General features: G+C 34.0%; 1 protein-coding gene across 1 annotated transcript in view; it reads left to right on the top strand.

Moving 5' to 3' along the window:
- Nucleotides 1–13503, top strand: part of cntnap3 (contactin associated protein family member 3) — a 206658-nt gene extending 193155 nt beyond the window's left edge. Inside the window, exons 17-19 of the mRNA XM_073830213.1 lie at nt 2632–2850; nt 6845–6916; nt 12665–13503. Of these exons, the coding sequence (XP_073686314.1) occupies nt 2632–2850; nt 6845–6916; nt 12665–12861 (488 nt within the window). The 3' untranslated portion in view covers nt 12862–13503. The remainder of the gene's footprint in view (nt 1–2631; nt 2851–6844; nt 6917–12664) is intronic.
- The last annotated feature ends 1496 nt before the right edge of the window (nt 13504–14999 follow it).

Below are 14999 nucleotides of genomic sequence, written 5' to 3'. Positions count from 1 at the left end.
ATCTAAAAATATTACAGTTACAGATATCCTGACGTTTACTTGATAAAAAATCAGAAAGATTTGACAGCAAAAATACATGTGAAGCACAAGCTGAAAAGCTACTGTATCAACTTTTTACATTTTGTACCAAATAACAGACCTAAAATCTTGATGTTGAATAAGAAATGTCAACCACGTCATGTTTTGTTTTCCCATGGGCCATTGAGCCGCTCAGTGTCTGAATAAAAGCACTTTCATCAGGCTTGATGTGTTCAGTTCACCGCCGTTGCTGTGGAATAAAATGCAGTTTGTGGTTTTTCGCTCGAGATGCTTGGTACAAAAGCTAGATTGCATGGTTTTGTGTTCAGTCGCCACTGTCCGTGTTCATTTAAAATTAGACTCGCATGTCGTTACTGAGGGTGTGAGAACTCATGCTGTGAGGAATATTAACATTGCTCAAAAGTTGCTTTTCTAAGCTTAATGGAGTTCTCACATTATGTGTCGGTTAAGCTTGTTTCAGATAAATGGGAAATGTTTGACTTCTGATTGCAGAGATCATGAGATTGTGACACTTTGTTCAGGTTTTTGCCAGGAATAGCATCTAAGAGGCAGGAAACATCAAAAATGTTCCACTGAATCTACATTTAATGACTTAATATCGAAGACTTTGCTATCTTTGGTATTTCAGCTTTGTTTGAGATACTGAGATATCTTTTGAAAGATGTCACATGTGAGATCTTTGGGATATTTTTCTTAGGAGAAACATCTGAGAAGCAGGAAACTCAACCAAAAGCATTCATTAGGTTTACATTTCTGTAAATGTCCTGCTGGAAATATATCAAAACTTAATTTTGGATTGGTAATATGCATTGCTAAGAACTTAATTTGGACAATTTAAAAGATCATTTTCCTAATATTTAGATTTTTTTTGCACCCTCAGATTCCAGATTTTCAAATAGTTGCATCTCGACCAAATATTGTCCTATCCTAACAAACCATACACCAATGGAAAGCTTATTTATTCAGCTTTCATGTGATCTCAGGAAAAACATCTGAGAAACAGAAGACTTAAACATTAATTGCAGACTTTAGTGTCTTGGTGCGTCTGAGCCCAGCTGAAAATATTGAGATCTCTTCTGAAACTCTATCTGAAGAATAAACCAAAAGCTTTCATTAGGTTTACATTTAATTGTTATCCAGGAAAACCATTGAGATATTTTAGTAATCTGTGACTTTATATAGCAGATTATACTATCTTGATAAATCTGAGGCCAGTTTGAAACATTGAGATCTCTTCTGAAACTCACACATGAGATTGAGGTTTTTGCTAGGAATAGCATCTAAGAGGCAGGAGACATCAAAGATTTTCCATTGAATCTACATTTAATGACTTAATATCGAAGACTTTGATATCTTTGGTATTTCAGCTTTGTTTGAGATACTGAGATATCTTTTGAAAGATGTCACATGTGAGATCTTTGGGATATTTTTCTTAGGAGAAACATCTGAGAAGCAGGAAACTCAACCAAAAGCATTCATTAGGTTTACATTTCTGTAAATGTCCTGCTGGAAATATATCAAAACTTAATTTTGGATTGATAATATGCATTGCTAAGAACTTAATTTGGACAACTTAAAAGATAATTTTCCTAATATTTAGATTTTTTTTGCACCCTCAGATTCCAGATTTTCAAATAGTTGCATCTCGACCAAATATTGTCCTATCCTAACAAACCATACACCAATGGAAAGCTTATTTATTCAGCTTTCATGTGATCTCAGGAAAAACATCTGAGAAACAGAAGACTTAAACATTAATTGCAGACTTTAGTGTCTTGGTGCGTCTGAGCCCAGCTGAAAATATTGAGATCTCTTCTGAAACTCTATCTGAAGAATAAACCAAAAGCTTTCATTAGGTTTACATTTAATTGTTATCCAGGAAAACCATTGAGATATTTTAGTAATCTGTGACTTTATATAGCAGATTATACTATCTTGATAAATCTGAGGCCAGTTTGAAACATCGAGATCTCTTCTGAAACTCACACATGAGATTGTTGAGGTTTTTGCTAGGAATAGCATCTAAGAGGCAGGAGATATCAAAGATTTTCCATTGAATCTACATTTAATGACTTAATATCGAAGACTTTGCTATCTTTGGTATTTCAGCTTTGTTTGAGATACTGAGATATCTTTTGAAAGTCTAGAGGACACATGTGAGATCTTTGGGATATTTTTCTTAGGAGAAACATCTGAGAAGCAGGAAACTCAACCAAAAGCATTCATTAGGTTTACATTTCTGTAAATGTCCTGCTGGAAATATATCAAAACTTAATTTTGGATTGGTAATATGCATTGCTAAGAACTTAATTTGGACAACTTAAAAGATAATTTTCCTAATATTTAGATTTTTTGCACCCTCAGATTGCAGATTTTCAAATAGTTGCATCTTGGCCAAATATTGTTTTAATGACTTAAACATTAATTGCAGACTTTAGTGTCTTGGTGCGTCTGTGCCCAGCTGAAAATATTGAGATCTCTTCTGAAACTCTATCCGAAGAGGTGCATCTGAGAGGCATAGAAGTCTCCATTCGCTCAGTTTTAGAGAATATATTGTTAAGAGTACTCAAATGTTTTTCTTCTTGTTTGTAGAATCAGGTGAAGTGGATCCAGACGTCGTCCGTCTGAACCCTCTGGGCTTCACCGGCTGTTTGTCTGTGGTCCAGTTTAACTCCATCTCTCCGCTGAAGGCGGCTCTGCTGTATCCAGACACCAGTCCTGTCATAGTCACCGGACCGCTGACCGAATCCAGCTGTGGCTCGTCTTTACCGTCCAACCCCTACGCCGCTGAGACCACTCATTCACTCACAGGTACCGCCATCAAAACTGATGCACACTTCCTTCACTGGTTTAGTTATCCACCTTATTTTACCTATAAGAGTGGGCAAGGCCATTTGTACATTTATTGTCTCTGGCTTCAGATGTCATCCACTTCCAGATATTTTTAGCTGTACAAAACAGCTTGTTTTTCTGCTCGATATTGCAAACTGGTGTATCTTACCGTTCTTTTAATGATTGATCTTAATTATGAACACACTGGTTTGTAGTGCAAACAGTTTTACTGTTTATTTTGTTATTCTTCTCGTTATTTCCCTACAGCGGCTAATGAACCAGCAATCTCGCACATTGCTGATATAAATAAGGGTGCAAAAGTCAGGTTCTTGAAGTAAAAATCTTTTTTTTTTTTAAACTTACAAACCTTTAAAAACAGACTGGCTGTGAGCTAGGAGGTTGTTAGTCAATGGTATATGCTTTTATTGAAGCCATCATTACGCATTATTTTATCTAATGTTTTTAATTGTGTTTGACAGTGGAATTTCTGGTGAGAAACTACACTAGCCATTATTCTGCAGAGAAATCTCCACCAATCAGAGAATGGAAACGAGCAAATCATGCCAAAATAACTTTTTAGTGACAATCACTCCATTGAAGCACTGCAAATGCATTTCCTATGCTGTCAAACTACTAAAATATTAGTACATATTAAATACATACAGTTGAAGTCAAAAGTTTAGTTTGCAGAATTTGCAAAATGTTAATTTTTTTTTACCAAAATAATTGTGATCATACAAAATGCATGTTGTTTTTTTAGTACTGACCTGAATAAGATATTTCACATGAAATAGTTCACAAGAGAAAATAGTTGAATTTATAAAAGTGACCCTGTTCAAAAGTTTGCATCCCCTTGATTTTTAATAATGTGTTGTTACCTGAATGATCCACAGCTGTTTTTTTTTTTTGTTTGTTTTGTTTTTTGTTGTTATTTAGGGATAGTTGATCATGAGTCCCTTGTTTGTTCTGAACAGTTAAACTGCCTGCTGTTCCTTTAGGTCCCACAGATTCTTTGGTTTTTCAGCATGTTTCATGTTTAAATCCTTTTCTAACAATGGCTGTATGATTTTGAGATCCATCTTTTCACACTGAGGACAACTGACGGACTCATATCCAACTATTACAGAAAGTTCAAACGCTCACTGATGCTCCAGAAGGAAACACAATGCATTAAAGGGGTCATCGGATGCCAATTTTCCAAAAGTTGATATGATTCTTTAGGGTCTTAATGAGAAATCTATAACATACTTTGGTTAAAATTACTTAATGGTAGTGTAAAAACACTCTATTCTGTTGCAAATTCCTTTAAATGCTAATGATCTCTGCTCACCCCGTCCCTCTCTGCTGTGGGATGACGAACCGTAATGTTTACTTTAGTTAAATTTAACCGCGGTTAGCTGCAAAACTTGCTAACTAGCACATTATTTAAAAAAGGCAATTTGCAAAGATGTATAAAAAACCTTTATACTCACTTCTGCTGTGGATGAAGCTGCATCAATAATGATTCACACAAACATTGACAAATATGTAGATCGGGATCGGTGCTTTCCTTTCAAAAACGAAAGTAACGTTAATCCTCTGCATCTTCAGATGCTCAGATTCTTGTCTTCTCTTGTCTTCCTCTGCACCTGAGTCACACAGTGGTAATCAGAGTCGGACTGTTTCAGCTCGGTAAGGCGCTCATGTCAATCAACTATTGTGGGAGGGGCCTCTGTCTGTGTTACATCACACTGACAAGAAGCTGAGAATGACCTGATTTTAAAAAGGAGATATTACTTTTAAAGATTAAAAAAAAAAAAAAAAAAAACACTGGGTGGATTTTTATCATTGTAGGGTGGTTGTGTACACAAACTGCCAACACACATTAATGTTCAAAAAACATGTAAAAGTGAGTTTTGCATCGAATGACCCCTTTAAAGGTCCCATATTGTCAAAATCGAAATTTCCTGGCTTTTTTCATGATAACTGAGGTCTAGGGGTTATGTAACTACCATATGAGTTTCAAAACAGTCAATCCACAGTAAACTGCACACAGCCTGCTTAAAGTAGCTGTTTCTTTTCACGAGCCGCTGTGACTTCCGTACAGATGTGACGTCCGATCTACTCAGTCCTGCTTCAGTCACCACCCCGAGCACCAACCACGTCCCACCCTCCATTTGTCAAACCCAGACAATATCGTGTCCATAATATTGCTAAGCAACAACAACACGGAAACTAATCGCGAAAACCCTGTTCAGTCGATAGATGTCGAAACTACATCATTGCACAGGCTTCAGAACAACGTGAATATAAGAGACCACTGGCACGTCAACTTCAGCCTCTTTCACACAGCGATTCCGGTAAATACACGGATAATGTTTCCCATGATTTGTTCCGGAGTTGTTTAATTTGGTTTATTCACAGTTGTTTTCCGGAATCTGTGCGTGCTTTACACACAACCCATAAAGACATGTGACGTTTGGATGTGAGATGTAATGCGACGCGTACGTTTCACTAAACTGAAACTAACCTGAACAAACTGTGCTTCAGCGCTGATAGTGAGGAGCTGGCTCTGTCTGATCGCTGCTTCATTCCACTTTGCACGTATTTTTTCGTCGTGAAGAGTCGCAGGGTAACGTGAATCATCACTACAACACTGCCTTTATGGTTCTGGCTTTTGTTCACACAGCGCTCGCTCCCGTAATTTTCCAGAATCAGCGCGCGTTGTGAAAAGGGGCTTTACTAAAGCAACAGTTATGTAGCTTACTGCATTCGGTGTTTGAAAAAGAAAAAACATTAATGATCATTCTGAAATATCCTGTTGAGTATCAGCAAGCTAGGCTCTCTCTATGGCTCTGGGTTCGGCTACAATGATACATGACCGTAGTTACCTGTGATTGGCCGGGCTGTGAGTCACTCAGAAAACAACAGGCCAATCAGAAGAGAGGCTCATGAATATTAATTAGATGGGCCAAAATCGACCTGTTTTTGACAGAACTCCTAAAAAAGGACCGAGATGGATTTTGGCACTTATACCGCAAATATATATTCTTAAGGACATCAACAACTAAAATAAACCTCCAGAAATGTGTACAATATGGGACCTTTAAAAGCTGGGGGTGAAAACTTTTGAACAGAATGAAGATGTGTACAATTATCTTATTTTTGCCTAAACATAATTTCCTTTCAATTCCAAAAGTTTTCACCCCCTAGCTTAATGCATCGTGTTCTTTCTGGAGCATCAGTGAGTGTTTAAACCTTCTGTAATAGTTGCATATTGCGAGGTCCTCAGTGTGAAAAGATGGATGTCAAAATCATGCAGTCATTGTTGGAAAAGAGTTAAAATACACAAAAATGCTGAAAAACCACAGAATCTTTAACTCCACTTATAATTTAAGTCATTTACAGTGCTTCACAGGATTGTAGTTCGTTCCCTCATTAAAGCCTTATGTATATCTTTTTTGTCCAAATTTCAGTATTTTCATCAAAATTGATTTCTCAAAAGTGGTTTTCCCCATAGCTGGTTGGTTTGGTTAATAGCTTTAATCTCTCTAATAAAAAAAAGACTGTTTATAAATAAGAAAATATATTTTCTTTGCATAAGTGTCTAGATGCTTGAATGAATACCTTTCAAGTCTCCTAGATTTTCTTTAGACTTTGTTTTCCAAACTTCTTTCAGTGTTTCTGGCCAGATTCCTCCTGAAAGTCGAATTTCAGCAAACTTTGGTCGCCGGCTCACTGAATCCATCCGCAGTGCTAATTAAATTAGAGCAATAATGATCGTAATGGCTGATCACTGTATTAATCTGCGTGAGAAAGACCTTCATTTGCATAATCATTTCTGGATTGCCTCTGCGTTTGTGCTGCATCGCTCCTTCATCGAGCGCCGGCGTATTCAATGAGCCGCGACTGGAGAGCGATAAGCGCTTCAATCCTGCTGATGATCTGTCTGTCTGTCTGTCTGTCTGTCTGTCATCTCTCTTCTCTGCTGTAGATCATGTGGGTACAGTAGGTACGGGTGAGCCCATAGTCAATGCTATCAACAGCGACTCAGCTTTGATCGGAGGTAAATGGATGTTATGGTGCATTAGAGAAATACTCCATTCCTCATCTGTTTTCATTTCACTCAATATTATTTGCTGCTTTCAGCTAATGTTTACTTCGTTTTGCTCTAGGAATCCCTTAAATGAACAATTTACACAATTTCCAAACTTTTTGACCTTATGTACTTTGCTTGCAGTAAGTTTCAAAAATGCAGCATAAAAGTGATTTTTTTTTTTACAGCAAAAAATGTGTGTCATTTTAAGTTTACCAAAAAACTAAATATTTGTCATAAACTTATATAATGTCAATATATGAACCTACTGAGGAATTAAAATGTGTTTTATACCTTTATAATATACTGACAACAGGTTGTCATTTTTATTGTCAAACATTATTATTTAGTTAACATACTGTAAGATGCAACATAAAACCTTAAATATATATACACACACACACACACACACACACACACACACACACACACACACACACACACACACACACATACACACATACATATATATATATATATATATATATATATGTGTGTGTGTGTGTGTGTGTGTATATATATGCACACACACACACACACACACACACATACATACACATATATATGTGTGTGTGTGTATGTATATATATATATATATATATATATATATTATATATATACACACACACATACATATACATATATATATATATATATATGTATGTGTGTGTGTGAATATATATATATATATATATATATATAAATGATAACAAAAAATGAAGAAAATGCATAACTTAAATGAAAATAGATCAAATCTTTTGGGTCACGTATAATTCTGGGAATGTCAAATTACTTTTTTACTGTAAATTATAATATGACTTATTCTCTTTCACTTCCAAAAACTAAATGTAATTTTTTTTCTGTAAAATATTAAAAATGCCAAATTTAAAATCATGTTAAAATGATATTTACTACATATATTGTAGGATTTTTTTTTTTTTTTTTTTTTTTTTGTATTGTAGTATTTATTTTGCATTGTAGTCCTTAAGTATTCTAAGGTCATGCACTTAATAAAATGATTTATAATAATGATAATATTAATAATGAAGTTTTTAAAAATAACAAATTACTTAAGTGTATTTAACAAGAAAATACTATTTGAGTCTTTTTACTTTTTTTTTTTTTTTTACTGTGAATAATAATTTTTCACTTCCAAAAACTAAATTTTCGTGTTTTTTTTCTGTAAAATTATATTAAAAATGCCTAAATGAATGTTAAAATGATATTTACTGTATATTTTGTAAAGAAACTGTTAACAGTTAACAGTTTTTTGCAATTGCATTTTTACAGTATTTTACTGTCAAAATTACAGTAATCTTTTGCATTGTAGTATATAAGTCTTCTAAGTTCATACATTTAATTAAATGATTGTAATAATACTTTTTTAAAAACAAAAAATTACTAGAGTATGTTTTTTCAGAAAATACAATTTGAGTCTTTTTATTTTTTTTTTACTATAAATTATAATATAAGTTGTTCTTTTTCACTTCAAAAACTGTACATTTTACAGCATTTTTCTGTAAAATTATATAAAAAATGCCAAAATAAATGTTGAAATATTTATTATATATATTGTATGGAAACATACCGGTAACCAATTAACAGGTTTTACTGTAGCATTTTTACAGGCTTTTACTGTCGAAATTACCATTTGGGTTTTTTTTTTCTTTTTTTTTTTCTTTTCTTTTTTTGCATTGTAGTCTATTAGTCTAAGGTCATACACTGAATTAGATCATTTATAATAATTTATAATAAAGTTTATAAATCAACAAATTACTCAAGTATGTTTTACAAGAAAATACTATTTGAGTCTTTTTACTTTTTTTACAATATGAGTTGTTCATTTTCACTTCAAAAACGGTAAATTCTACAGTATTTTTCTGTAAAATTATATTAAAAATGCCAAAATGAATGTTGAAATGATATTCACAATATATACTGTACAGAAATTTACTGTTATTCAACTGACAGGTTTTTACTGTAGCATTTTTACAGTGTTTTACCGTCAAAATTACAAAAAAAATTGCATTGTAGTTCATAAATCTTCTAAGGTAATGCACTGAATTAAATAATTTATAATTATAATAATTAATAATGACGTTTTTAAAAACAAAAAATTACTGTATGTTTTATAAGAAAATACTATTTGAGTCTTTTTATTTTTTGACTGTAAATTGTAATACAAGTTTCCACTTTCAAAAACAGTATTTTTCTGTAAAATTATATAAAAAATGCCAAAATTAATGTTGAAATGATATTCGCGATATATATTGTACAGAAACGTACTGTTAACCAATTAACAGGTTTTTACTGTAGCATTTTTACAGTGTTTTACTGTCAAAATTATTTTTAAAAAATTGCATTGTAGTCCATTGGTCTTAAACTGAATTAAATAATTAATAATAATTATAATAATGGCGTTTTTAAAAACAACAAATTACTGGAGTATGTTTTATAATAAAATACTATTTGAGTCTTTTTGTTTACTGTAAATTATAATTAAAGTTGTGCTGTTTCACTTCCAAAAATTTAAAATTTTACAGTATTTTCCTGTAAAATTATATTAAAAATGAATGTTAAAATGATAATCACTTGTAAGGAAACTTACTGGTAACCACTTAACTGGTTTTCACCAAAGCATTTTTACAGTCTTTTACAGTAAAAATTGCAATAATATTTTGCATTGTAGTCCATAGGTCTTCTAAGGTTATTTATGGAATAAAATAAGTTATAATAATCATAATAATTAATAATACAGTATTTTAAAACAAGTATTCTGAACAAAATGAATGTGTCACAATTTACTATAACTTCTTGGTGAAAATGTGTTTCTACAAATGCATTTAAAAAGAGCGTCAGCATTGTGCTAAACATCATCTTTAACATTCAACAGAAAGAAAGAAAGTTCTACAGGTTTGGAAAGACATTTTGAGAGACAATTAGCATTTTGTGAGCTCGAACTTGCACTTAACGACAAAGGCGTGGGATGATTTGTCATGCAAAGTGAACTTCAGTCTAGGTGTGCATTTAAAAGACTCTATAAAACTAATCAGAAAACCTCCGGCGGCCCTCAGTAATGACTGATTAACGTCTGCGTTCACATTGACCGAATATAAAGAGTTCTCCAAAGCTATCGGTAAATAGAATGAAATTAACAAAGGCCCCCAAAACTAATTAAACATTTAAAGAAATTATTTGCTGATTAAACGGCTTCTGCTGCAATCCCCAACACACTTTGTCCTTTTCACAGCCACCGTAATGTGGCATTAAATTGAGTTGAGATTTATTTTGGCGCTTCAATTAGACATTTCTTTTAGCCTTTATAATTAAATGTGCCATGCTTAACCGGCCACAAAGGAGAGAAACATTTTCGAGGCGTTTCACTCTGACAGCGAGTAGAATTGAGACGAAGAGGCATTCACAACACGTCTAATGCCGTAACCAGAGCATCAGAGCATCAGAGCGCCAGTCGCTGGGGTTTTTGCCAACTTTCTGGCCCTTATTGATAGTCTGTATTTAACAGCTCAAAATAAATGGCCTTAATGGCGTCTAAATTACGATTGATTGTGGCTTGACGTCGGCGTGGGATCTGGCTTCAACCTTCAGAAACGCCTCTGAGTGTCCTGCAGCTGAAGTTGAACACATTTTGTGGCACTAAAAGCCACGTCTGTAAGTCACCAACCACTAAATGACCAATTTAGATTATTACTCTTAAATGCTTTATACCATTTAATCAAACTTCATTTTATTACTTTTTTTTTCTACAACATTTATCCAAAGCTGAATTAGCACTGTACACCAAAGATATGAAATTCTTTCGGTTTGTATGTCTATAGAAAATATTTCTACATTAATAATTTCACCCCTTAATTTTTTATTTTATTTTTTATTTTTTGCTGCCTAAAACAAGTTTTGAATTATTACCGTAAAATATTATATATATATATATATATATATATATATATATATATTTATTCCATGGATTGTCTGGATACTGGATTCTGATTGGCTGGCAGGTATGCAGTAAAACCGTTTAATGCACAGGTAGTTCCAAGTCAGTTTAATCACCGTTCTATATTAATGCGCTGCTTTAATTGATGCACGTAAACGCACACACAGATAGAGAGAGAGAGAGAGAGAGAGAGAGAGAGAGAGAGAGAGAGGTTGGAGATCGCTTTGTGCTGCGCACATACATAAACTTCTTGTCAGCTCTTGCCCGTGATTCTTATTAAAATAGCCTAGATACTAGATCGCTACATTATATTCCTCCGCAACGAAGTGGTAAAACTGCTGTTTTTGAATGAATTCGTTGTTTGTAGAGAGACGCACAGCATGCAGGCAGGTAACGTAACGCACACACACACACACACACACACACACACACACACACACACACACACACATACACACACACACATACACACACACACATACACACACAACTGTCATCTCTCTCTCGCCTTCTCTCGGTCGATCGATAATTTACTGAAACAAATGCTATAATGCATTCAAATAAATGTGATCTTACCGGACTATTTCATCTCTGTGTCTGATTTGAAGCGGGCAGAATGCTAGAGCTGCGTGTCATAACTGACGAAAATAACCGTCTTATTTACCCATTCGTCAAATTTTGCGCTGCAAAGAGCAATACTAGTTTTAACTTGTCTATAACTTAGCAAATGACCATGGAATAAGCGGGATAATCAACGGCTTGCCGTGCATTAAAGGATTTAAAATGCACTTCGCGGAGGCAACCACCCTCCGCTTCCCGTCGGGCGGTTATTAGCCTCCACGTCGTGCATTTAAAATCCTTTAATGCACGGCAAACCGTTGATTATCCCTTACATATATATATAAAAGAGTTCACCAAAGCTATCAGTTAATTTTTTATTTAATTTCATTACAAATTATACATTTTTTTAATTTTAATACATTTTATATAATATATATATAACATACATACATTATTAATGTCCGCACATTTGATTGTTTTTAGTTTTATTTAGGTTTTTTTTTTTTTTTGCTGCCTAAAACCAATTAGCACCATAATAAACCATATGGGATTCCTACTTTTCATTACAACTGATTTAATTTTTAATAATGTAATTAATTTGTATTGTATTTTTTTGTATTCATTTGTATGCATTTTAATATTTTTTAATGTTTCTTATTTTGTAAAATACAATATATAAATTACATTTATTATATTTTAGTTATTTTATTTCCCCTTTTTCTCTTTTTTTACAGTGCTTACATCAAATGTTGAATTATGAACTATAGATATAGATATTCCTTTATAACTTTTTAACTTTACTACATATTCATTGTATATATTTGTATTAAAATGTATACTATAATTAATAAATAATGTAAATAGACTATATTCAGTTATTTATTCTCAATATTATTTCTTTCAATAACCCTGATTTATTGCTTTTCCCAGTGCTTGAATTATCATCATTTAATAATATCATATTTGAATTCCTTCAGTTTTCGTGACAAATAATTTATTTGATGAATACATATTAGTTAATACATTTTATAATCTAATACATAACCATTTTTAATACAAATGAGTTTATTTTTTTCAATAGTTAGTCAACCATGTCCATTGCATGTTTCATTATCCATGAATGTAGAAATGCAGTCCTAGCGTCTAGATCTGCCGTCCAGAGTCTCCTCATTTTTTTCCTGCTGTGTGGCTGTGCTGTTTTTCAGGTGTCATTGCCGTCGTGATATTTGTGAGTCTGGCCGCGCTGGCTGTGATGGCTCGATTCCTGTACCGGCGGAAAGAAACCTTTCAGACCCAAGAGCCCAAAGCGGGAAAAACAGACGACAGTCCCGAAACGCCCTTTAACACGGATCCAAACTCACAGAGCATTATCAGTGATAACCAAAAAGAGTATTTCATATGACGCTCTTTCACCTCGTATCGGACTAATCCAGTTAAACCGACGGACTGAAATGCCTTGTCGAGTCTAGGGACATTAACATTCACGGTGGATTATGGGAAACCGTCCGAGAGACTGGGGCTGAAAAAGAGGAGCGGCGCGTCCCTCCGTTTTTGCCCTTTTTGTACATAAAACAGTTATTGTCCAGAGATTTGGCACAATAGTACGGTTTCTAAGGTGTGCATAATGACATTCATTGGTTGTAAATATTCTTTTGAAATGAAACTTTGTAACGTCACCTTCTCCTTTTGCCTTTGAACGATTCAGTGCTCAGTATTACGTTTGACGGAGTAAAGAAGCGATCGTTGTGTAACTAAATCGAAATAAATGTGTGAGTCGGCGAGTGCTGTTGTTGTGAATACATGCGTTTGTGCAAAAGACTGAAAAAAGGCAGAAAAAGGCTGTACACTCCGTATTTATCACTCTTTGCCCGTGCTTTTCTCAATGATTTGCCATTTGGAACAAAAAATACATCCTATGACAGTTGTTTATTGTGGACAACTTGTGTCTCTGGTCTTTTTTTGTCTCTTAATAAGTTGTTGTTCACTACCCATTTATGAACATATATCCATTCCATTTTACAAGTTAAACGTTAAAAATTAGGACAAAACCGCATTAGAAAAGTGCATTTTGATTACATAGATATTTAAAGGAACAGTTGAACATGTACTCCCCTAAGGCCATCCAAGATGTAGATGAGTTTGTTTCTTCATCAAATTTAAAGAAATGTAGCGTTCCATCACTTGCTCAGCAGCGGATGTGAATGGGTGCCGTCAGAATGAGAATCCAAACAGCTGAAGAATCTATCATAGTAATCCACAAGTAATCCAGTTCATCAGTTAACATCTTGAGAAGACAAAAGCTATGTGTTTGTAAAAAAAAATAAACCCATCATTAAGACGTATTTAACTAAAATATGAGTACATTAGGACAAAACAACGTTAGAAAAGTGCATTTTGATTTCATAGATAGAACAGTTCACCCAAAAATAAACATTTGTTGAACATTTACTCCCCCTCTGGCCATCTAAGATGTAGATTAGTTTGTTCTTTATCAGTTTTGGAGCAGTGTGTCATTCCATCACTTGCTCACCAATGGATGTGAATGGGTGCCGTCAGAATAAGAGTCCAAACATCTAATAAAAACGTCATGATAATCCACAAGTAATGCACACCACTCCAGTCCATCAGTTAATGTCTTGGAAAGCCAAAAAATGCTTGTTTGCAAGAAACAACTGAAATGAGACTAATTTGACTAAAATAAGAGTCCATAATAACGCTTCCTCCAGTGTAAAAGCGGTCTAGTCTGAATCAAGAGAGAAATCTTCACAGATCAAGCACTGTTTACAAGCTAAAACAGCTCTTAACAAATATGTGTTTGGATTTTGATGTGAGAGACAACTGGAGATGGACTTTTTTCACTCGAGGAAGCTTTATTATGGGTTATGGGCTCATGTTTTAGCCGGAAGCAATGGTTTAAAGTTAAAATGTTTTAATGATGGATTTGTTTCTTACAAACATGTAGCTTTTGTCTTAAGATGTTAACTGATGGACTGGAGTGCTTTGGATTACTTGTGGATTATTTGGGTGTTTCTATCAGCTGTTTGGACTCATTGTGACGGCACCCATTCACTGCAGAGTGATTTAATGCTACATTTCTCCAAATCTGATGAAGAAACAAACTAAAAAATGTAGATGAGTTTGTTTCTTCATCAGATTTGGAGAAATGTAGCATTCCTTCACTTGCTCATCAATAGATGTGAATGGGTGCCGTCAGAATGAAAGTCCAAATAGATGATAAAAACATCACAAGTAATCCACTCTAGTCAATCAGTTAACATCTTGAGAAGCCAAAAGCTGCGTGTTTGCAAGAAACAAATTCATAATTAATATTATAATATTAATATACATAATTTTTTTGACTAAAATACGAGTCCATAATCCATAATAACGCTTCATCCAGTGTAAAAGCGGCCTGGTCTAAATCAAGAGAGAAATCTGCACAGATCAATCACTGTTTACAAGCCGAAATAGCTCTAAACAGATATGTGTGTGGATTTTGATGTGAGAGACAACAGGAGACTGACTTTTTTCACTGGAGGA

This window comes from Garra rufa, chromosome 23 (genome assembly GCF_049309525.1).
Source record: "Garra rufa chromosome 23, GarRuf1.0, whole genome shotgun sequence".
NCBI classification, from domain to species: domain Eukaryota; kingdom Metazoa; phylum Chordata; class Actinopteri; order Cypriniformes; family Cyprinidae; genus Garra; species Garra rufa.
Note: the sequence above shows the minus strand (reverse complement) of the source record. Positions and strands in the feature narration are given on the sequence as shown.